Here is a 23,179-nt window from a genome sequence, read left to right on the forward strand (position 1 = left end):
GAATAATTCACTTCTTTAACTTAAAAACTCTTAGGTTGCTTTCACAGTATGTTGTGGCTCATTGCCAATCAGTACTGTGAAGTGCCGTCCAATCAACATTGCAGCATTTGGTTGAACCTGAGCTGAAAATATATCCCTGTACTCTTCAGAATCCACCCAGTTGCTTTTGTCTTCAGTCACATCATCAATAAACACTAGTGACCTAGTGCCATTGAAAGCCATGCATGCCCATGCTATCACACTTTCTCCACCATGTTTTTCAGAGGATGTGGTGTGCTTTGGATTATGAGCCATTCCAAGCTTTCTCCATGCTTTCTTTTTCCCATCATTCTGGTACAGATTGATCTTAGTTTCATCTGTCCAATCAATGCTTTTCCAGAACTGGGCTGGCTTCTTTAGATGTTTTTTTTTTGCAAAGTGTAATCTGGCCTTTTTTAAGGCTGATTAATGGTTTGCACCTTGTGGTGAACCTTCTGTATTTGCTCTCACGAAGTCTTCTTTTTATGGTAGACTTAGATACTGAAACCCCTTCATTCTGGAGAATGGAAGGATGTTGTGAAGGGGGATTCCTTCACCATGGAAAGGATTCTGCTATCTTCCACCACTTTTATCTTCTGTGGGTGTCCAGGCATTTTTGAATTCCCAAGCTCACCAGTTTTCTTTTCTTGCAGAATATACCAAACTGTTGATTTGGCCACTCTTAACATTTCTGCTATCTCTCTGATGGATTTCTTCTTTTTTTTTCAGTATAATGATGGCCTGTTTCTCTTCCATTGAGCGCTCCTTTAACCACATTTTGTGGGTTCACAGCAGCTTCCAAATGCAATTGCCACACCAGAAATCAGCTTATGGCTTTTAACCTGTTTGATTGATGATGAATTAATGAGGAATAGCATATGCATCCCATTACAGAACTTTTGAGATATCTGTCTAATTACTTTTGATCCCTTTACAAAGAGGCAGCTGCATATTGAACAGCTTTAGTTCCTAAACCCTTACTCCAATTAGGATGTGAACACCCTCGAATTAAAGCTGAGAGTCTGCAATTTAAGCCCATATTGAGTATATTACTGTATCTGGAATATATTTTGTTAAACAGCTAAAATGCCAAAAATGGGTGTCACTGTCCAAATATTTCTGGACCTAACTGTATATACCATGCAGAGGTTAAAACTTGTGAAAAATGCAGATTAGCCCCATATCTGCAGGTTAATAAATATTTTTGACATGACAAGTGCCCTATACCAATGTTTAAAGGTTACCTAACACCTATAAATACCATACCATTAACATACATTTTAGTGCAGATAAATTGGCTATTATTACATATGCAAATGAGGGTGCTTTTGTGCATCTTTGGTATGACCAAGTGCTCAGTGTATGGTAATGCCCTTCAATTTTCAAATCCAGCACTGTTTATTATCTTGAATGACAGCATTCTTTTGCAAAGAGTGGTGCTGCCTAAACTCAAATGCTCGAGTTCATCGTTGTGCTCAAAGTGTCAAGGTGGGCTCGCACTCAATGTGGACACATGTACACTGATCTCTGGCTCCTCTTTGAAGCCACTTGCTTGCTACACTTCCGCGTGTAGAAAGAGGTTGCCACAGACCGATTGGAGCCAGGTGACAGACTGTGCCCACACTCACACTAAGTACGCACCCACCCTGATACTATGAGCATGCTGCTGAGCATTTCCAGTGTCAGTGCACACAAGCAGTAACAGTGATTTGAGTTTAGGCAGTGATTGCTCTTGGCAAGAGAGCACGGCCAATCAAGATCAAGGACAGTGCTGAATATGCAAACTGGTTAATGTGTTGATGCACTAAGATCTTGATCATGCCAAGGGTGCATCAATGGGCCCTCATTTGCAAATTAACTAATAGACAAATTTTCTGCAACTGCAACACTAAAATGTTAATTAGTGGTATGATTTCTGTAGGCGCTATGTCCCATATATAAATTGTTAAGTAACTGAATTTGCATTTTGGGGATGGCAAACTCCCTTTAAGTTCTTGTCCTTTTCCCATTTATTCCTGAAAACATTAAGTTTCAGTTTAGTCATTCAGATGCATTTCCCTTTTTTGTAGAATAACACAAGCTCAGCATTCTCTATAACAGAATACATGTACTCTACAACAGTGTGAATAGGGTTAAATTTGGGCAGCTTTTCAGATCTGTATTAAGATTTAACAAAGGTTAATGAATCATATTCACAGTGAGCATAACCCTAGGGTACATTTCCATGAATCCAAAAAAGATAAACTGTTTCACCTTCAGCTTCACTTAACAAAGCAATTAGGATCCCCTCTGGGTTAAAGGCTTATTAAAACCAGTGTTGTTGTACAGATTGAAATCAGCACATTGCTTGATTGAAGTGAGGCTACCACAATCAGGCATTTGTTCATTAATAGGCAGTATAAGCCAGCACTAAAGATTAACCAGAATTTGTGCTACAGGACTACATGTTGAAGCATTTTTAATAGAGAAGTTGGATCCTAACTTTATTCACTTTACGGCCCTGTTCACAATGAGTTTATGGGGCTTTACTCACCATATACATAATGGATATCTCCTAGCATATATGCGGGATGTAAACCCCACCATATACCACAGTATACCATATACCACATGCTCAGACACTCAAAATAGATATCCTGTGCTAACATTGCTGTATTTAATATAAATCCATTTAAATATTAGCATAATTTTTTATACAATGGAACAATGAAAGGAAATGTTAGAAAAGTGCATGTAGCCTTTTATGAGGACCTATTACATCAGTGACCCTATCTTTTTTATTAAAACAGTGATTATTCCCCAGAAAATGAAATAATTTTCTAAATATAACCTATCAAAAAATAAATGTAAAAAATAGCAAATTAAGACACTTAAGGGAGTTCGTTCATGCCATACCCAATAATACTTCTCTAACCCCACCACCTTCTGGGATGCTACATCACAGATCAGGTGGTAAGGTTTGTGTTTTATTGCTTAATATGTAACCTAAGTCAGCTCTCTGACCAAGGCTTACCACAGTCTGTTTGTGGGTTTGATGTTCTCCCTCCTCCTAACACTGCACTGTCTGCACTTTTATAGCTTGTATGTGACCTGTCAAGTGAGAGCTGGCAAAGTAAAGAGAGGTCAATGACAGGTTGTATTCAAGCTGTAAAGGTGCAGTTAGGCAGTACAGAACAGGAGAGAAGGGGAACATCAAACCAACACTAAAACCGTAATAAACCTAAGTCAGGGGTCTGACTTGCATAATAAGCAGCATCGAAGAAAGATAGGGGGAGCACTCAGCAGTAGCAGTGCTGTGGCATGCAGCCACAGTGAAAAGTAGTAAAATCACATGAGGTTACATATAAGAACAGGAAGAAGGATATGACCCTTTAAACTTGTAGATAGAAGGTGGAGTGAAATACATTTTTTATCTTCCCAGACTACCCCTTTAAAGACGGTAAAACATAACTTATGTGGTGAACATGAAATGACACTCAATGAAGTTTCATGATTTTATTGATATATGCTTAACCAAATAATAGTGATATCCCACAAATAAATCATCTTTATTACATTTAGATTTACTTCATAGATTACATAAAATGGGTGAAAATGCAATTACTGCAGACGAGTACGTTGAGTTTAATATAATTTTTTAAATTTCACTAATAAAACCCGGACCATATTTTCATGGCACAATTATATAAAATATTATAAAATAATACTGCAGAAACTTAATAGGCCAATGAGTAGTGATTAAAATTATATTATGTTATTATCTTACACTTTTCATTTTTACTGCTTTCTCTTCATGACTTTATTCTATTGTCCTCTGCCCTTGTTATTATATGATATTTGAATAGCCACCTCTATTCTAAATGATAGTAATTTTATAGACTCTATAGACGGTATATCTGAGGATTGAGAAACAAAGTTTTAATTTATTCTATTAGACCTCTTCAGATTTAATGACTATACGTACAGTTCAGTCATGTGGAATATATATTTTTATAATATTCCATTTAAGCCTGTTTTGGTCACAGTTTGTACAGTGACTTGTGTATAGATAATATATGTTGGAATACTTTATTCTTGTGAATTATATAAACAATGGAAATAGTGTACAATATAATGTACTGTAATGGAAATGTGTCTACAGGAGGAATCTGCTATTGTAATCTGCAGTTGTGAAGAGTTATGGAGCTAGTATGCATTAAATTACGTTGGCTCAGTATGCTAAGGGAATATGCAGGTCTAGTATGAGACATTAGAAATATTACACTCAATTAAAAAATATAGCTATATTTGTTAATAATTATTATATTTCAAATCGAGGCCACTAGAAAATACACTATGTAAACATTGATGGTGTAAGACACTTTTTTTTCAAAATATGCATATTTTGATACTGTTATTTGCACTTGTTACTTTTTGGTAACTAACCTAGCAAAATGTGGAATTCAAGATAAAGTCACCACAACCATTCATTTATATGTAATCCACCTGATAACTTTTGTCGTTGGAGATCAGGTAGCAGACTAAGACCTTGATTCATGAATGTGTTTTAGCCAGTATTCTGGTGTAAAAAATCTGCAAATGTCACAAAATACATGTGTAACTCAGAAGTTGTGCATAACTTTTGTGACTTTTGGCGTTTTCAGACCAGTACTTGACTGCCCTGCCAAAATGAGTAAAATATGGGTGGGATGTAGTGTAGCTAATTCATGAAAATTTACACCACTGTCATGTCAAAAATTTCACAAAAAGTATACTCCAGTTTGTGACTGCAGTACATGTCTGCAGGAGGTGCGCAGCAGTTATAAGAGGCGCCCAATTCAGTAAGTAGCATACACCCCTTAATGAATTTAGCACATCTAACTCCAGTGTACTCGTTCTTTGAGTGTCAGTTTACAGTTGTAGACTTGTAAGGGCATTGCTTTCACAAATAAGAATAAGAGCCAGACTGCTTCCAGATTACACCCAGTTACAGCACTCCATAGCAGTTATTGCAGAGTGCTTTTATAACAGTTACAGCCCAAGTGCCTCCATAAAAGTGCTGCCATAAAATAAAGAGAAGTTTCCTTACAGCAGGGATGTCAAACTAAAACACACAGAGGGCCAAAATTAAAAGCTTAGACAAAGTCGCGGACCAACCAGGATACAGTATCATGAGCCCCACAAAGTCCTCCATACAGAATAATGGGCCCCACATACGCTCAATGAGGTTACAAAACCCCAAAAAGTGCTTTAGTAAGTCAGTAAAAAGTAGGTAGGAGTATTTAAAACAAGAAAATGATAAGGGTGCCCATACTTATGCACCTGTCAAATTTTGTTTGAATGCAGATTGCACATTTTCTGTTAGTACAATAAACCTCATTTCAAGGCAGAAACATTACTGTTTCCAAAAGTTATTACATATATCAAACTGAAATAGCTGTTGCAAAAACACCAATTTTTATAAAACATTAAGCTTAAGATTAATAGGGGTGCCCAAACTTTTTCATATAACTGTATTCCAGGGCGCTTTACAGACATTTTCATTACTGTCCCATTGACGCTCGCAATCTAAATTCCCCATTAAGTATGTGTTTGGAGCATGGGAGGAAACCGGATTGCCTAGTGGAAACCACACAAACACGAGGAGAACTTGCAAACTCGTTGGAGATGTTGTCTTTCGTGTGATTTATCATGAACAAAATATCTTATGTATGAGTTACTTTCAATTCTTCTTATTTCATTTGTTTTTACAGACATCATCTATGCAATGGACATATGAAATCAATGGACTTCCTCCAAAAACCAGTCCACCTATAAATGTTTCACCTAGAATATGTTCCAAGGGTATCAGAAAACCAGTGACTTATCAAAATCGTAACTTTCTAAGGGAGAACCTTAAACTTACAACAACAGCAGTGTCATCCCCAGTTAAGGGAGGATCTTTACTGTTTAAAACAAAATAAATTCTTTCTAAATGAAATTACTTTTATATTATGTAAAATATGTTTTACAACCCATGTATCTACATTAAAGCGATTACAATTACTACTGTGCTCTTTTGTTTCACCTATTACTTTAAAGGGCTATGCACACCTTTGAATTGTGTCTTTTGCTTCTCGATTTGGTTAATAAATGCAAAATTAAGAAACTCATTATTCTTTATTTCTACCATTTTTGCTGTTGTAGAATTCTATGCAAATTCTTTATATAGCTGGCTGTTTTGCTGCTTCTGACATCAATCGGACAACACCTTTCTCCTGTCATCTTAAGGCTAAAGTCATATGACCTCTTTGCTTTCCCCCTCCCCTATCTCAGTGTCATGAGATACCAGCATAGAGTTGTAGGAGGTTGTACATAGTAGAATAAACCATATTATGCTCTATTCAAATCACGTTATGCAGCCTATGTTGGGGTAACTCTATCAATAGTCTTGGACTGCCCTTTATGTTTAAAAAAAATGTTGTCAGCCCCAGACTAAGGATTTTTCTAAAAATAAGTTATTGATGAAAGAATGTAAAATACTCCTTATGCTGCATGCACACTATGTATTTTTTAAGCATCTCTGCAGTGGCAATTCCACCATGGAAACGCTTAAAAAACCCTTGGTAGAAGGTCTGAAATGGTCCCCAATGATAATCCGCATGTGCTGTGCACATGCTGCAGAAATTTCCGCTGCATATTATGATTGTGGAAAAGCACGTCCATTAATTTTGCGGAAACGCGGCGTAATTGCCGCCATTGATTTGCATTGAATCGCATAATATCCGCATGAGTGCATGTACACATGCGGATATTGATTGATTCAATGCGCTGATGGTATCCGGGTCTGGAGAAGAGGGGACTCTCCTCCAGACCTGGGTACCATATTACCTGTAGTTAAAAAAAATGTAAAAAAAACCCCAAAACATTATACTCACCTTCTAATGGCCCCCGGTCTCCTGTACGGTGCGTCTGGTGTCTTCGGCGGCTCTCGGTGGTGTAAAAGGACCTTCTATGACGTTATTTAGTCATGTGACAGCATTGCGTGACATGTCACATGACTAAATGACGTCATGGAAGGTCCGTTTATACCACCATGAGCCGTCGAAGACACCGGAAAATGAGACCGGGGGCCATCGGAAGGTGAGTATAATGTTTTTTTTTTTATTTTTGTCCATTTTATTCTTTTTTAACTATTGATGCTGCATCTGTAGCATCGTAACTTGGTCACACTGTATAAATCCATGCCGGTTGCATGGATTTATATAGTGTGACCAAGTTGTCAAGCACTTTTCCAATTGATGCTAAAATCGCTTGGAATAGCGCTTTACAACCCGCATGCGGATATGCATGCAAAAATGCTTCACAAACACTTCTACCTGGCAGGAAAAGCGCATGTAAAATCCGCATGCATTTTTCCTGCCAGGGAGATGCAGAAAAAATCCGGAGCATTTCTGCTTCATGGCCACTTAGACTTAAAGTCCCCAAAATGAACCTGGAAGCCCACAAGCCTTGCACAGTAAAAGTGTGAGATCTCGCACATTATTGCAAGATCTTGTTCTTTACACTTACCATGTGCTGTCACATCATCTACTAAGTATTGACCAAACAGTAAGATCCCTAGATCCCATTTGCTTGTGATTTAGTAGACAATGCAGCAGCGCTGATTTAATGCAAAGACTGAAGTCTTGTAATAACATGCAAGATCTCATGCTTTCACTGTGAGATGGGTCATGGAAAGTTATGGGATCCCTCTCTACCTAATGGGATTCAACCACCTGGAGCTTCAGGCTATGTGCCCACGCGATCTGCCGGCAAGCCAAGACAAAGACACCGGTGGCCATCAGAAGGTAAGTATAATGATATTTATTTTTTATTTTATTCTTTTTTTTACAGGTTCTATGGTACCTGGGTCCAGAGGAGAGTCTCCTCTTCTCCAAACCTGGGTACCATCCACACATTGAAACGCATGGATTCCGCATGTACAGATGCAGTGATGCGGATTCCATGCGTTCCAATGCAAGTCAATGGCAGCGAAAACGCATTGCTTCCGCAAAATAATTGGTAGTGCTGCGTATCTTTCCGCAATGATAATCCGCAGCAGAAATTTCTGCAGCATGTGCGGATTATCATTGGGGAACATGGCAGACCTTCTACCAAGCGTTTTCTAAGTGTTTCTGCAGCAGAATTGCCGCTGTGGAAACTCTTAAAAAACGCATCGTGTGCACACAGCCTCAGTCTAGTCTTATGCTGGAAAGTTGGGCCCTATCGGGGGACATTAGGAAGTTCTGTGTATTTTTGTCAATAACTTATATTGAGAAAAATCACCAGTCTGGGGCTGCTCACTCTTTTATTAAATAAAAAGGGTAGTCACAGATTGGAGAGGTAATCCTTAATGAGACTGGGAACAATTATTTCATGATAATCATGCAGTCTAAACAGGCTGCCGATTAGCCGACGAAAGACTGCTTTGCCCAAAAGATCACTGTTCACAGCAGTGAGTCATCCTGTATAAACTGGACCTGGGATGTGGAGAGAAGTGCAGTCTGTGTGTACTGAATTATCTATTACTGTACGTTCAGAGTGCTTCTGAAGGACGGTCTGCCTGTGTAAACATGTTATTAATTAACCACTGACCGGCAAACATCTTGTTGATTAATGTTGTGCTGTGTAAAGGCGCACACTGCTCCAACCTCTGTTATCCTCAATAGTGTCAATAAACATAGCTGGCCATATATGGACAGTTACCATACAGAGTATATAAAGTTTATATATGGTAATTTTCAATATCTCGACAGTTATATCACTGGAGTCATCTGTTTTTCTTTCATTTGAGAAGGATCCATTTTTTGTTTACAGGATCTATTTCAATTGACAGAAAACAGATGGCTATTTAATGGATTCGTTCTCCATAGACTTCAATGTTAAAAAATGGATCCAGTTGAAATCAGTTTTTCAAAAACAGACAAAAAAGTTGTGTCTGTAAAACAGCTTTTTTGTTAACTGATTGTTGCTGGATCCGTTCTACCTGATAATTACTGGACATGTGAAGATAGCCTTAGAAAGGATGAATGGATCAGCAGTCAGGCGTTCCTTGTTCTGACGATTAGTGCGGGTTGCAGAATTCGGACACCCACCGATCCGTAACTTATTACCTATCCCATGGATAGGTGATAACTTGTTTTCACTGGATTACCACTTTAACCTCATAATACCGCACGTGTTTTAGACCTTAGCCCATTAAAGACACTGGTATTTGGGCCTTAATGACACAGTAATTGTTTTCATTTTCTACTGCTGTGTTTCTGTGTTTCAACCAGTCGCCATACAAGGGATATTTTTTCCCAGGATGAGTTGTAATTTAATGGTAGCATTTTGGCTTACCTATGTGTTGAAAAACTTTTAGTATCTTTTAGGCCTCATTGACACGTCCATGATTAAACACGTATGCAAAAAAAAATGGTACCGGTGTCATCAGTGTTGTGCATCAGTGTGGCAGCACGGTGGCTCAGTGGTTAGCACTGCAGCCATGCAGCTCTAGGGTCCTGGGTTCAAATCCCACCAAAGACAACAACTGCAAGGAGTTGTGTGGGTTTCCTCTGGGTTCTCCAGTTTCCTCCCACACTCCAAAGACATACTGATAGGGAATTTAGATTGTGAGCCCGAATGGGGAAAGCAATGATAATGTATGTAAAGCGCTGCAGAATATGTTGGTGCTACATAAAAATAAAGATTATTATCAATGTGGCACCCGTGTGTCCGTTTAAGCCATCAGTGTGTCATCAGTGTTTTTCACGGATAGATAAAGAAATTATAAAGCTTCTCCTATACTTTTCAATATTAAACACGGACAGCACACAGATGGCACATGGATGCCATCCATACGCTGTATGTGTTTTTCACAGACCCTGCGACTTGTATTGCCCTTCTCATCCATGCTGCCACGAAAAAATGGACATGTCATAAGTTATAATGGGTACGTGTGGGATCCGTGAAAAAAACAACAACACTCGTACTGGAAACACTGACCTGTGAATGAGTCCTTATAGAGGGGGATGGGAAAAAACAGCAATTCTGCAGTTTTTTGGTTATGGTATCAAAAGTGATGACGTAACTGTACTCACCAACAATAGGACCATTGCGTACTGTAATAGGCTGCAGTGGTCAGGTGACTGGAACAGCGTGTCATCAGAATAATATAGGATAATGCACAGTGCAAATAACCTAGCCGCTGCAGCTTATCACAAGCCCCAGTGGTCCTGTGGCTGGAGAGCACTGTGACATCATCATTTCTGGTGCCAGCGCACATAACAGAGATCCAGGTGGGTGACAGCAGGTATTTTTTTTCTTTTATCACTTAAATTTTGTGCTTATTCTCCCGTTATTTATTTTTTACTTTTATTACATTAAGGTTTAGGAAGCTGCATATTGTGTTGTTTTACTGTGTGTGTGATGGTGCTGAATAAATCTCACCAGTAACCAGTCCTGTGTTGCTGGCTAAGGGCTCATTCAGACGTCTAATGTTCCCGTATGAGTGCTATCCGTGTTTTTCATAGACAGCACTTGTATTTGTGGTAATCTATGGGGCAATTTCCATTCACATGAAAATTGTGGAGACGTGTCCGATTTTGATCGGAAGGTCACATCAAATTCTGCAATACAAGTCAATGGGTCTGTGAAAATTTTTTTTATGGACTGTCAAAGAGGAAAAGGTGGAGAAACTTTTTGTTTATTATTTCTATATTTAAATATATAGATAATTCTTGTAAAAATATATGAGCAGTTTCTTAGTACAGAATAGTAAAATATTACTGCTTATAGGAATCAACTATCATCAACAATTATGCAAAGTTTTGAATAGCAATATGTGAAAACTATACGTACATAATGTGTATGTTATGTCCTGACACTGCACAGCAGCTGTGAGGACAGAGTGTATGTCACTATGTGTCACAGGCTTCCAGACTGCAGAAGAGGTAGAACAGAAGTCAGCAGTGCTGCCACTCCTGACCTCTGCCACCGCAATACAGCTACAAATAACTTGATGTGCTTATCCCTATACCTGTTATCCTACTGACTGCCGGCTGTCCAGCGTTATCTGTAGCTCCATCGCATTCAGATGTCAGGAGAACCCTGATCACTTCATCTCAGTCTTGGGATCTGCTGAGGTGAATAGTGCGCTCTCAACTTCTGCTGCTGCGATGGCATGTTTCATTTATATTGATAAAAAATATGGTGGTCCAAGACCATGTGTTGACTACCGGGAACATAGCAAAATTACTGTAAATAATCAATATCCTCTGCCATTCATCTCTGATCTCTATAACCAGCTGTTGGGTGCCCATTAATTAATCAAGTATGATCTCAGGATGGCGAATAACTGGATCCATATCAGAGAAGGGGGTGAGTGGAAGATGGCCTTTAATACACCAGAGGGTCAATATGAGAATCATGTGATGCCTTTTGGACTAAGTAATGCCCCAGCTGTTTTTCAAAATTTTGTGAATTACATTGTCTTAGATATACCATAAGTGGTCGATATGTGGTTGTCTATCTAGATGACATCTTGGTTTGTTCACCAGATTATGAGTCACACACCTGACATGTATGTACTGTACTTCAAAGCCTCAGACGATGCTTTATCTGCTCAACTTAAAAAATGTGTTTTCCTGGCTCAATCAGTAAACCTTTTCTGTATTGGTCCTGCTTGATCTAGATCATCAATTATAGCTGAGGTAGATGCCTTAAAGGCTGAAGTTGGAGCAGTGTTATCACAAAGTACCATCTCTGATTCAACTTCATCTGTGCCCCTACTTTTCATGAAAGTTTTCATCTGTTGAGAGAAAGCATGATAATAGTAATCACGAATTATAGGCAAGTTGGCCTTTGAGGAATGGTGCCACTTTCTAAACAGTGGCAAACATTAAATCACTGTTATCACGGACCACAAAAATCTTACTATCTAGTATCAGCCAAAAGGCAAAAGCTCAGGCAACTTAGATGGGCTTTATTCTACTCTAGGTTAATTTTCTGGTGATGCTAAAAACATTAAAGTCAATTCCCTCTCTTGAAGTTTCTGTCTATCTCAAACCAAGTACTCTGAACAACTTTCCATTCTACCTGATGGTATAGTTCAGTATAATTCAAGAGTTAGACCCTGACAATATTACTATTCAAATATTATCTATTCTTTCTTAATTTCAACTCCAAATTCTTTAGGAATCCCTTGATTCAGTACTCGCAAGTCACCCTCGGATTAATAATACTATCCGACTGGCAAACAGGAATTTTTGATGGCCAACCTTGTTTGGGATTGTAGAGTACATAACTGCATGGCAACCGATCCAGTCAGACTTCTCCAGTCCTTACTTATTCATAAAAGTCATTGACTTGTACTACTGACTGCCATACTCTGAAGAGAAGACTTATTTGAATTGTGGCTGACAGATTCAGCAAACAGTATCACTTTGGCCATCTCTCTACGTTACTTAACTTCTAAACCTTGAGTAAGTTATTCATGACCACATTGTGCATGGTACATGGTTTTCTGGAAATATTGCTCACTTCATTTTCAAATTCTGTAGGACATTCTATAATAAGATTAATATTAAATTTTCATCTTTATCTGCCTGCCAGAGACCAATGGTCAGATTAAACATGCTAATCAGACACTCGAGCAATATCTTTAGTGTTATGTCTCTCATCATCAGTCTAACTGGGTGAAACATCTTCTTTTACCTGTGCTTCTGATTATTAATCAGTATTAAGTCCATTAAAACTTTTCTGTTCTTCTGTAATCTTGGGTATCATCCTCACTTTGGTCCTTTTTCAACCAATGAGATGGATAATGCAAAGACCGATAAATCTGTGGCTAGTTGGAAGCTTATTTGGTCTGAGATCAAAGAGAACTTGAGGAGGGCACAAGGTAGACCAACCTCTTCTGATAAGAGGCAAATGGGTGGACCAAGCATTGGCATTGGAAAATGGCATAGTTAGCAACTATAAATATCAAACTCAAGGTTGCTTCTGTTAAAACGTGGTCTAAATTTATTGTTCCATATGAAATGGTTTTCCATTTGAAATATCCTCCTTCCTCCTGGATACCCCATGTATTACACAAATCCTTACTTAAAGTATACCAGTCACCAGTTAACCCTGTTAGAAATCCTCCTTTACCTATGTTGGTAGTAGACAGTCTGGAATATAAAATACAAAAATTCTAGATTCTTGGGTAGCGAGAGGATCCTTACAGCATCTTGTACATTGGTAATTTTATGGACCAGAAGAAAGATTTGGAGTTTCCGCTAATAACATCAACGCTGACAACCTGATCAAGAAATTCTGAAAATCAGTCTCTCCCTGATAAACCTGGTTCTACGCTTCCAGGGATCCCCTTAAGGCTGGAATCACACTAGCATATAGCATTTGATTTGAGAGCATCGGATACAATATGCTATTGACACTTGGTTCAAACTCTGCTGTGTGAGCCAAGTGTTAGTGCACTGTGCTCCCATTCTCTCACATGAGAGAATCACAGCACAGTTGCAAATGAGACGGAGATAGTAATCTCCTCAATTGCCTGTCCCGGTGTATATTGGGATTGCACTGGGATGCACTGGGACAGTTTCACTGCCAATCGCAGCATGATGCTATTGTTTTTTCATGCTGAATCAGCAAGAGAAAGTAATCGCAGATCTGCACTGCCCCTTAGTATAACATTGGGCTGAGTGCTATCCAATTAAATATCAGATAGCACTAGGCCGTGTTATACGCTCGTGTGAGCGAGGCCTAAAAGAGGAGTACTGAATAAATCTGAGAAACAAACATTTCTATCACATTCGCAACATATGTACACAAAACCCCATTGCTCAGGCAACATAGTATGATTAAAGACAACGTAAACGCAGAGAAAACATAAATCTTATTTGTTGAATCATGTTGATATATCCCATATCGAGTATCTTAGTATGAATTATAGATTAGCTTCTTACCCAAAGAAACCCCAGAATTGAAAGGGACCTTGGATTGGTTGATACAAAAATCCATTCGAATAGTATCTGGATTAATGACTTCACGATTTGTAGAAGCAAGGAGTGAAAAGAACTTTCAATAGATTACAAGACATCATTTTCTTTTCAGTTATAAGGCTGCATGTCATGGAGGAAAATGGTATCAAGTACCTGGAATCTCTGTCTCTCTACTGTAGACCGCAAACTAATCAATATCGACATGTACATTGAAGTGATGGGAATGATTCCCCCTAACAACTTCGTTTTACCATGTTAACTCCTTGGACTATGCAAGGAACATCTTTATTCAGCACTGCTTTGTTAAATAAATAGATGTCTCTCGTGTGTACGTGATAGACATTTGATATAGAAATCTGCGCTTTTAGCAAAGATACAGTCTTCACCAGTGATTTGAATAAAAAGGAAATTTATCTATAATAGAAGTTACAATTAAAAACAAATAAAAAGAGATTAAGACAAGAGATAAAACCAATACAAGCACAGAGACCATTGTGATAGAGGTCTCACTTTCCCCCAAAGGGTGTAGTAGTTAAGTATATTTTGTGAAAGCAGTGATATCAAATATGTTTTTGGGGTTTTCTTTAATACTTTTACTTTTAATGGTGAAAAAGATGAGTGATTTCACTTTTTATGTTTTTTTTATATTTTTAAAAATGTGTTTTTTTTACTTTTCACTATATGTTTTAGTCCCCTCAGGGGACTTGAACCTGTGATTGTCTGTTTGCCTATACTGTACAACGATAATTTAGTATTTTCGTATATATAAACACAGCAACAGGTTAGGTTCCAATGGAGCGTAGTGATGGCAGACATCGGGGTCTTCACCAGTCACCCCGCTGCCATAGCAACTCACCAGTGCCTTGTGATTGTATAGCATGGGGGAGGGGCAAGGCAAGTGAAAAGGTACAATCCCCAATCTGCAAGCTGTAAATGCCACTCTCAGAGATTGACTGAGGCATTTAACAGGTCAACAACTTCGGATGTAGCTCACCCACTCGATACTGCTAAAGAAAGGTTCAGGCTGTCAGGCTTTCCACAGTGTCACAACCAATATCTTTTGGGACTGGGGTGAGCTCAGCCTCTGAGCCGCTCCATACACCCTCTCTCCCGAGTTGCGCTTTTGTATATACAGCACTGCACCAACTCTTGTGTATACAGATTGGAATGCACAGACAGTGCTTCCTTCTCTGAACTCAGTGATCATAAGATCACTGGGTGTAGAGAAGGAACGGGAGTGGCTAGGTCCTAGTAAGCGCAATCATTTCTATTATGTATCCAGGAGGCTAAATTTCCCTTGTAAGGCTATATGCACAAAGCAGCCGCCGAGTTTTTACAGGTTAACTGGCTTCAAGAAAATGCAAACAGTTATTGTCTGAAGCGCTTTGGCAGCAGTTTTGCCATCATTCCTACTGTGGCTCCATTGTTGGTGTCTTTGACTTGAAACTGTGAACTATAGAGCTAAAATGAGCACGTCATTTCCTTTAACCACTTCAGGGTTTCCGAAGCCTGAAGCAGTTAAAAGAAGTGATATAAGATGAAACATGTCGTATTGACATTGCTGTGCATTATGTTCATTTTATGGGACTAATTTGCGGAGCTTTTTCAATTGGATTCCAGGCGAATTCGTCTGGAAAAGATGCCAGGTGCACATAGCCTAATTATACCAGCTCCAGTTACAAGGGAAAGAAGGAATAAAAAGAATGTATTAATGTTAAAATACACCTCAAAGATCTCTTACGACTTCATAGGGGGCACAATGTGTGAAGCAAATAAAAATAGAAAAAAATGCGTAAATAAATAAAACAAAAAGTTTACTGCCAGTCTGAATCGTTTCTGGCACCACACCCATAAAAAATGTATCAATATATAAAAATAATTTCTACAAAAAGGGGAACACAATTTACTATGTTTTTAGCAGTACTTGTAAAAAAGTAAAATATAAAAAAAGATTGAAAAATAGACACCTTTTTTCTTTACCCCAATGTAACAAAAAAGAAATATAAAAATGACATAAAAATTAAGCCACATGTATCATGAAAAAAAGAGGCAACAATTATTTGAATATCCTAAATATTTTTTAGAGCGCATGTACGATAAAACCTGAAAATACCTGTTCAGGAATAGGGTAAAATGGCCTGGTCCTCAACTGATGAAAGTAAGTGTAGATGAGCTCCAATACTGTAAACAGCACATGGACAGGTATGCTGTTTCTGCAAAAAGTAGATTTTATTATTCCAATCTTTGGCAACTTTTTAAAATGTACAATCCCACTAAACAGTGAATTGCATACCATACACATGAAAAGAAACAGCACATCTTCTTGCCTGTAAAGGGGTGACTAATAACAATTGGTCCTTTAGTCGCCAGAGAGAAGAGTTGGTTTGTAATGGAATCAGTGTATTTTTGGCTGCCTATGGCTTTTTCCAGCCAAACGAGCTGTTTAGCTTAGGTGCCACAAGTCAGCCGCCTGAATTTGAAAGGGGTTGTCAGCAATGTCTCCTTGATAAGAGTGACCTATATAGGCCCCGTCACACTTAGCGACGCGGCAACAATCCCGACAACGATACGACCTGTCAGGGATCGTTGCTGCGTCGCTATGTGGTCGCTGGTGAGCTGTCAAACAGGCAGGCTCACCAGCGATCAGGGGAGCAGTGACATCGTGGAAAGAATCTTTCCACGATGTCCTGCTCCTGGTTACCAGCCTGCTGAAGCAGGAGCAGACTGGTAACTATGGTAAACATCGGGTTACTAGGGGCACACGCGCTCCTAGTAACCCGTTGTTTATCATGGTTACCACTCTGCTACAGTGAGCGGTAGGTTACCTTTCACTTTAGCAGGCTCGTAACCATGATAAACAACGGGTTACTAGGTGCGCGTGTGCCCCTAGTAACCGATGTTTACCATAGTTACCAGCCTGATCGCTGCTCCTGCTGGTCACACACAGCGATGTGTGCTGACCAGCGGGAGAGCAACGACCAAAAAATGGTCCCTGACACTTTGCAGCGATCAGCGACCTCACAGCTGGGGCCTGATCGTTGCAAAGTGTCACACATAGCGACATCGCTGGTGAGGTTGCTGTTGCGTCACCAAAACCGTGACACAGCAGCGATCTCGCTAGCGATCTCGCTATGTGAGACGGGGGCTTAAGTCAGATATTGGAGGCTGGTGATAGGCAGGAGAGCTGCAAGTGCAATTTCTTACCGCTATGCACTTGTGGCTCATTTGCATAAAATTTCAGTTCTGGATTTGTGAGAAACTGCTAAACAGATTTCTATAATCAAGTTATGGATTTAATTAGCCTCAGCACCTGCACATACATTACACCTATACATGTCATTAGTTTGATGTATTAAATCCTCATCGACTAATCCACCTGTCCCCCCGCTATTCCCCGGCCTCTCCTCTCTGTCAATCCCTTCACTGGCTCCCCATTGCCCAGAGAATTCAGTTCAAAACTCTAACCATGGCATCCACAACCTGTCTCCCCCATACATCTGTGACCTAGTCTCCCGGTACTTACCTGCACGCAACCTCCGATCCTCACAAGATCTCCTGCTCTACTCCCCTCTTATCTCCTCCTCCCACAATCGTATACAAGATTTCTCCCGTGCTTCCCCCCTACTCTGGAACTCTCTACCCCAACATATCAGACTCTCGCCGACCGTGGAAACCTTCAAAAGGAACCTGAAGACCCACCTCTTCCGACAAGCCTACTACTTCCAGTAAACACCACTGCACGACCAGCTCTACCCTCACCTACTGTATCCTCACCCATCCCTTGTAGACTGTGAGCCCTCGCGGGCAGGGTCCTCGCTCCTCCTGTACCAGTCGCTGACTCGTTTTGTTAAGATTATGTAAATGCTTTTGTTATGTATATCCCTATCACATGTAAAGCGCCATGGAATAAATGGCGCTATAATAATAAATAATAATAATAATAATGACAGGTTCCCTTTAAGCATATAGCTTTGTAATCACTTAAGAGTCATTAGTGGTCTAAACATATTTTATTTCATTTTCTCCTCAAGGTTAGATGCATAATTTGTTTTTGTAAATGTACTGAATTTCCCATGGCGTCACTAATTGTGTGAACCACCTGAAAATCACGTTCCAGCTACTTTGCTTTGGACCCACCACTAACCATAATAGCTAATATGGGAGTATGAAAACGGTAACAGTTTGAAATATTTCAGTAATTTGAAATGTCCTTGCAGGTCCAGCAGCTGCTGATTGCTGCCCAATCTCAAGTACTTCATGGTAGATGGCTGAACACAGCAGGCTTCTCTTTTGTTTTGTGACCAGTGTACACATGTAAGAAAAACACTGCTACCTTCAAATGATTTAAGAAAATCAAATACAAACAACCTTTAGGAAACAGCTTCATGAAACCTGTGTACTCAACATACCCCACTGTGCAGCTATTTCTTAAGATTATAATCAGAGAGTAATTGCAGATTGAGCAAACATGAGTGAATGTGTTTTATGAGCTACAGATAGCTGCATTCCACACATTCTGAAAAGTAGAATTTGATATACTTTGATTTTATAAAGGCTACAGTGAACGATGATTGTAGATTATAGGGATGAATTACAGAGATAATGGTTTTACATGTCTTTTCACCATTTTACAAAACATTGTGAATGTGAGTAAATATGACATAAGTAGTACAGTTTACACATTCTTATGCTCATTTTCTATTTAGGTTTAGGGTCTAGATTATAACTAGAGATGAGCGTTGTTTGAATCGAACTGTTCGCCAATCTCAAATTCGAGCTGTTTTGGGTGGTGTTCGAGCCGTTTGACGAACTCGAATGATTTGAAAAAAATCCGGCTGTTCGAGGTTATGTTCGATAACTGTTCGTGCACCAAAATCATAACTGGATTTTTTCACAGTAATGCTGATAATCAATGTTAATACGCAGTTTGAGTGTACAGCGGGGCAGGGGATGGATCTCTGCAGAAATAATGAAGATATCTATTTTGTTTTCTCTTTCCCGCATTTACAGTGGAGAGTTGCAGTCTGTCAGCCTATCAGCAGCGCACACACCGAGCGAAGTGCTTTTTTTCACACAAGCAAGGGCATGTGTCATTGGCTGTGTATGTCACATGTCCCTGCCCTATAAGACCCAGCCATTTTCCCCGTCGCCACCATTTTCTCACTGCTGCAGCTGAGTGTTAGACGGCACTGCTGCTGCTGTTAGCGCTATATTGTGTAACTTAATTGCAAGCGAATTTTCTCTTAAATAGACAGAAAGGTTTAGGGAGTAGTGACTAGTTGTAATTCCAGCCCTTTTGAGGGCTAGGTTACATCAGTTCCTATCACTTTTTGCCAGGCAGGTCTGTTTTAGCGCTGTGCAAGTGTTTTTTCACAGCATTTGGCTAAATCTAGCTAAGCAAATCCTTTTGGGCCTCTTGCAGTGTGTATTAGTCAGTGGAGTAGCCTATCTGTGTTGCAAGCTATGTAATACAAATTTTTTACTGCACCTAACGAAGTAAAACCTTTTGGGCCTGTAGCAGTGTGTGGTACTCAATCTATTAGGCCATCTATACTAACCTCCACCAGCTTTCAAATTACTAATAATTTTTAGCTGTATCTTGCCTGGAAAATAATTTTGGACAAAGTAGCAGTGTGTGGTACTCATTGTATTAGGCCATCTATACCAAGCTCCACCAGCTTTGAAATTAATAATAATTTTTAGCTGCATCTTGCCTGTAAAATAATTTTGGGCATATTAGCAGTGTGTGGTACTCATTCTATTAGGCCATCTATACTAAGCTCCACCAGATTTCAAATTACTAATAAGTTTTAGCTGCATCTTGCCTGTAAAATAATTTTGGACATATTAGCAGTGTGTGGTACTCATTCTATTATGCCATCTATACTAAGCTCCACCAGCTTTCAAATTACTAATAATTTTTAGCTGCATCTTGCCTGGAAAATAATTTTGGGCATAGTAGCAGTGTGCGGTACTCATTGTTTTAGGCCATCTATACCAAGCTCCACCAGTTTTGAAATTAATAATAATTTGTAGCTGCATCTTGCCTGGAAAATAATTTTGGGCATAGTAGTAGTGTTTGATACTCATTGTATTAGGCCATCTATACCAAGCTCCACCAGCTTTGAAATTAATAATAATTTTTAGCTGCATCTTGCCTGTAAAATAATTTTGGGCATATTAGCAGTGTATGGTACTCATTCTATTAGGCCATCTACACTAAGCTCCACCAGCTTTAAAATGACTAATAATTTTTAGCTGCATTTTGCCTGGAAAATAATTTTGGGCATATTAACAGTGTGTGGTACTCATTGTATTAGGCCATCTATACCAAGCTCCACCAGCTTTGAAATTAATAATAATTTTTAGCTGCATCTTGCCTGTAAAATAATTTTGGGCATATTAGCAGTGTGTGGTACTCATTCTATTAGGCCATCTATACTAAGCTCCACCAGCTTTCAAATTACTAATAATTTTTAGCTGCATCTTGCCTGGAAAATAATTTTGGGCATAGTAGCAGTGTGTGGTACTCATTGTATTAGGCCATCTATACCAAGCTCCACCAGTTTTGAAATTACTAATAATTTTTAGCAGCATCTTGCCTGGAAAATAATTTTGGGCATAGTAGTAGTGTGTGGTACTCATTGTATTAGGCCATCTATACCAAGCTGCACCAGCTTTGAAATTAATAATAATTTTTAGCTGCATCTTGCCTGTAAAATAATTTTGGGCATATTAGCAGTGTGTGGTACTCATTCTATTAGGCCATCTATACTAAGCTCCACCAGCTTTCAAATTACTAACAATTTTTAGCTGCATCTAGCCCGGAAAATAATTTTTCTTCCCAATAGTGGTAGCAATAGAAATATAGGGCAAAAAACACCAGCCTAGCGCACTGCATTAATAAGATGGCATCATCGTCTCTCCCAGTGCTAGGCCTACTACGCTGGCTAGCATTCCTGTGCCTAAAACACAATGTATGGGTCCGCGCTAACCACAATGCTGAGGGGTCTAAAACTGCTGCTAACGCTTTATCACAATTCAATTGGCAGATTTTCACAGAGCTCCTCCCCAACGCCCACCCATCGGGCAACAGTTGCCCACCCTCCCTATGGGATCTAGTGGCGAATAGTTGATGCCATTAATCAGAGCGTCAGTTGCCCCGTCGACGTGGCAAGCATACGGTAAGGCATGGGAAGAGTGGACATGACTAGTAGCAGGCAGACTGGTTGACCAATTTGAACAAGCCAGATCACAAGTCACCATAGAATTTCTCCACCAGCTAATGATGAGGGGCATATCAGGGGCGTCAGCGCAGCGGTGTCTGACCGGAGTAGCATTTCACTTCCAACTACTGAATTGGAGAGATGTGACAACGAGATTCATCATCAGACAATCCATAAAAGGGTGGAAAAGGGGTCAGCCAAGTCAGGAGTGTAGACATCCTGTCCCGTGTCACTAAAACTGATTTCTCACATCATATCCCTAACACCATTAACATGACACTCACAATTTGAAGCAACACTACTGTCTACTGTATTTGCGATCGCCTTCTTCGGGGCGCTATGCATAAGCGAATTAGTCCCTCAATCCAAAATTACCACCAGTGGAGGCTTATTACACCAGGACGTAGTCATAGACAATAATGCAATACGTCTACGCATACGCCAATCGAAAACGGTTCCAGCGGGCAGGGGCACTTGGGTACTTCTACAACCCACAAACGGTACACTGAGTTGGGTAACAATAGTAAAAACATATATAACCATCAGATCACAAAGTAATTTCTTCCTATCACACATTGATGGAATGCCTTTATCAAGATACCAGTTCCAAGCTATATTTAATAAATGCATAACATCGGCAGGGAACCACCCCAAAGCAGCAAGAGCAGGACTGTCAGAAACAGAAGTTCAGAGGATAGGGAGATGGCGATCCACGTGTTTGGCGAGATAAATAAGACCGGACTTGTTATCCTAACGTGGTTTGTTTTTTTTACAGGTGACGCTAAGCCAACAGTGTGGGTGATAGGCCACTCGTATATATATTGGGCAGAAAAAAGGGCGAAAGTCCGCCCAGGCGGGAGGAAATTAGAGTTTCATAACACATATTTCAACTGGAGAGGTCAAGGAAAAGGGGGCGGTAGGGGGGCTGATCGTCTGGGTTTGGTTGGGGGTCCCCACCGTCTGCCTAGGCTAGATGCATTTGAAAAATCTTATTAGATACACAGGCAGTGCAGCTTGCTTCGCAGCTGGGCTACTACGCCCAAAGTATTGCCTAGGCTAGATGCAGTTAAAAATTCTACGCTGACTAGCAGACACTGAAGCTTTGGAGCAGACCTCTCCCCACCGTCTGCCTAGGCTAGATGCATTTGAAAAATCTTATTAGAAACACAGGCAGTGCAGCTTGCTTCGCAGCTGGGCTACTACGCCCAAAGTATTGCCTAGGCTAGATGCAGTTAAAAATTCTACGCTGACTAGCAGACACTGAAGCTTTGGAGCAGACCTCTTCCTATCACACATTGATGGAATGCCATTATCAAGATACCAGTTCCAAGCTATATTTAATAAATGCATAACATCGGCAGGGAACCACCCCAAAGCAGCAAGAGCAGGACTGTCAGAAACAGAAGTTCAGAGGATAGGGAGATGGCGATCCACGTGTTTGGCGAGATAAATAAGACCGGACTTGTTATCCTAACGTGGTTTGTTTTTTTTACAGGTGACGCTAAGCCAACAGTGTGGGTGATAGGCCACTCGTATATATATTGGGCAGAAAAAAGGGCGAAAGTCCGCCCAGGCGGGAGGAAATTAGAGTTTCATAACACATATTTCAACTGGAGAGGTATTAAAGGCCTGCTATGGCCACAGGTACTAATGGAGGTAATCAAGGTAGGGAGAGAGGCAAGAGGTCCGGTCATCTTAGTTATACAGGATCCTCCGTGGCCTGGAAATAGAAAGGGACATGTTGGAGAGTTACACTTGCTGGCCAACTTGCCGGTGTGGAGACCCAGGGCATGCTGCAACAAGCTGAATTATTTTTGAAATAAAATGCCTTTCTAATGGAATGAGTATAAAGAGTTAATAAAGCTGTGACCGATCCTCACCCATCCAGTTGTAAGAGTTACATTATTGTATTGTCAAGGAAAAGGGGGCGGTAGGGGGGCTGATCGTCTG

At 39.9% G+C, this 23,179-nt stretch overlaps 1 protein-coding gene across 2 annotated transcripts in view; it reads left to right on the forward strand.

The window, feature by feature from the left end:
* The window catches only part of CFAP47 (cilia and flagella associated protein 47), a 1,117,227-nt gene that overhangs the window by 981,067 nt on the left and 112,981 nt on the right, over positions 1–23,179 (forward strand). Inside the window, exon 65 of one of the 2 annotated variants that reach the window (XM_073664711.1) lies at positions 5,751–6,052. The exons of the other annotated variant lie outside the window; for it this stretch is intronic. Coding sequence (XP_073520812.1) covers positions 5,751–5,960 — 210 coding nt within the window. The 3' untranslated portion in view covers positions 5,961–6,052. Of the gene's footprint in view, positions 1–5,750; positions 6,053–23,179 lie in introns of those variants that run through there. 2 annotated transcript variants of the gene reach the window in all.

Source organism: Phyllobates terribilis, unplaced genomic scaffold (assembly GCF_046119375.1).
Source record: "Phyllobates terribilis strain yellow unplaced genomic scaffold, ASM4611937v1 Scaffold_2__4_contigs__length_985480577, whole genome shotgun sequence".
Lineage (NCBI taxonomy): Eukaryota > Metazoa > Chordata > Amphibia > Anura > Dendrobatidae > Phyllobates > Phyllobates terribilis.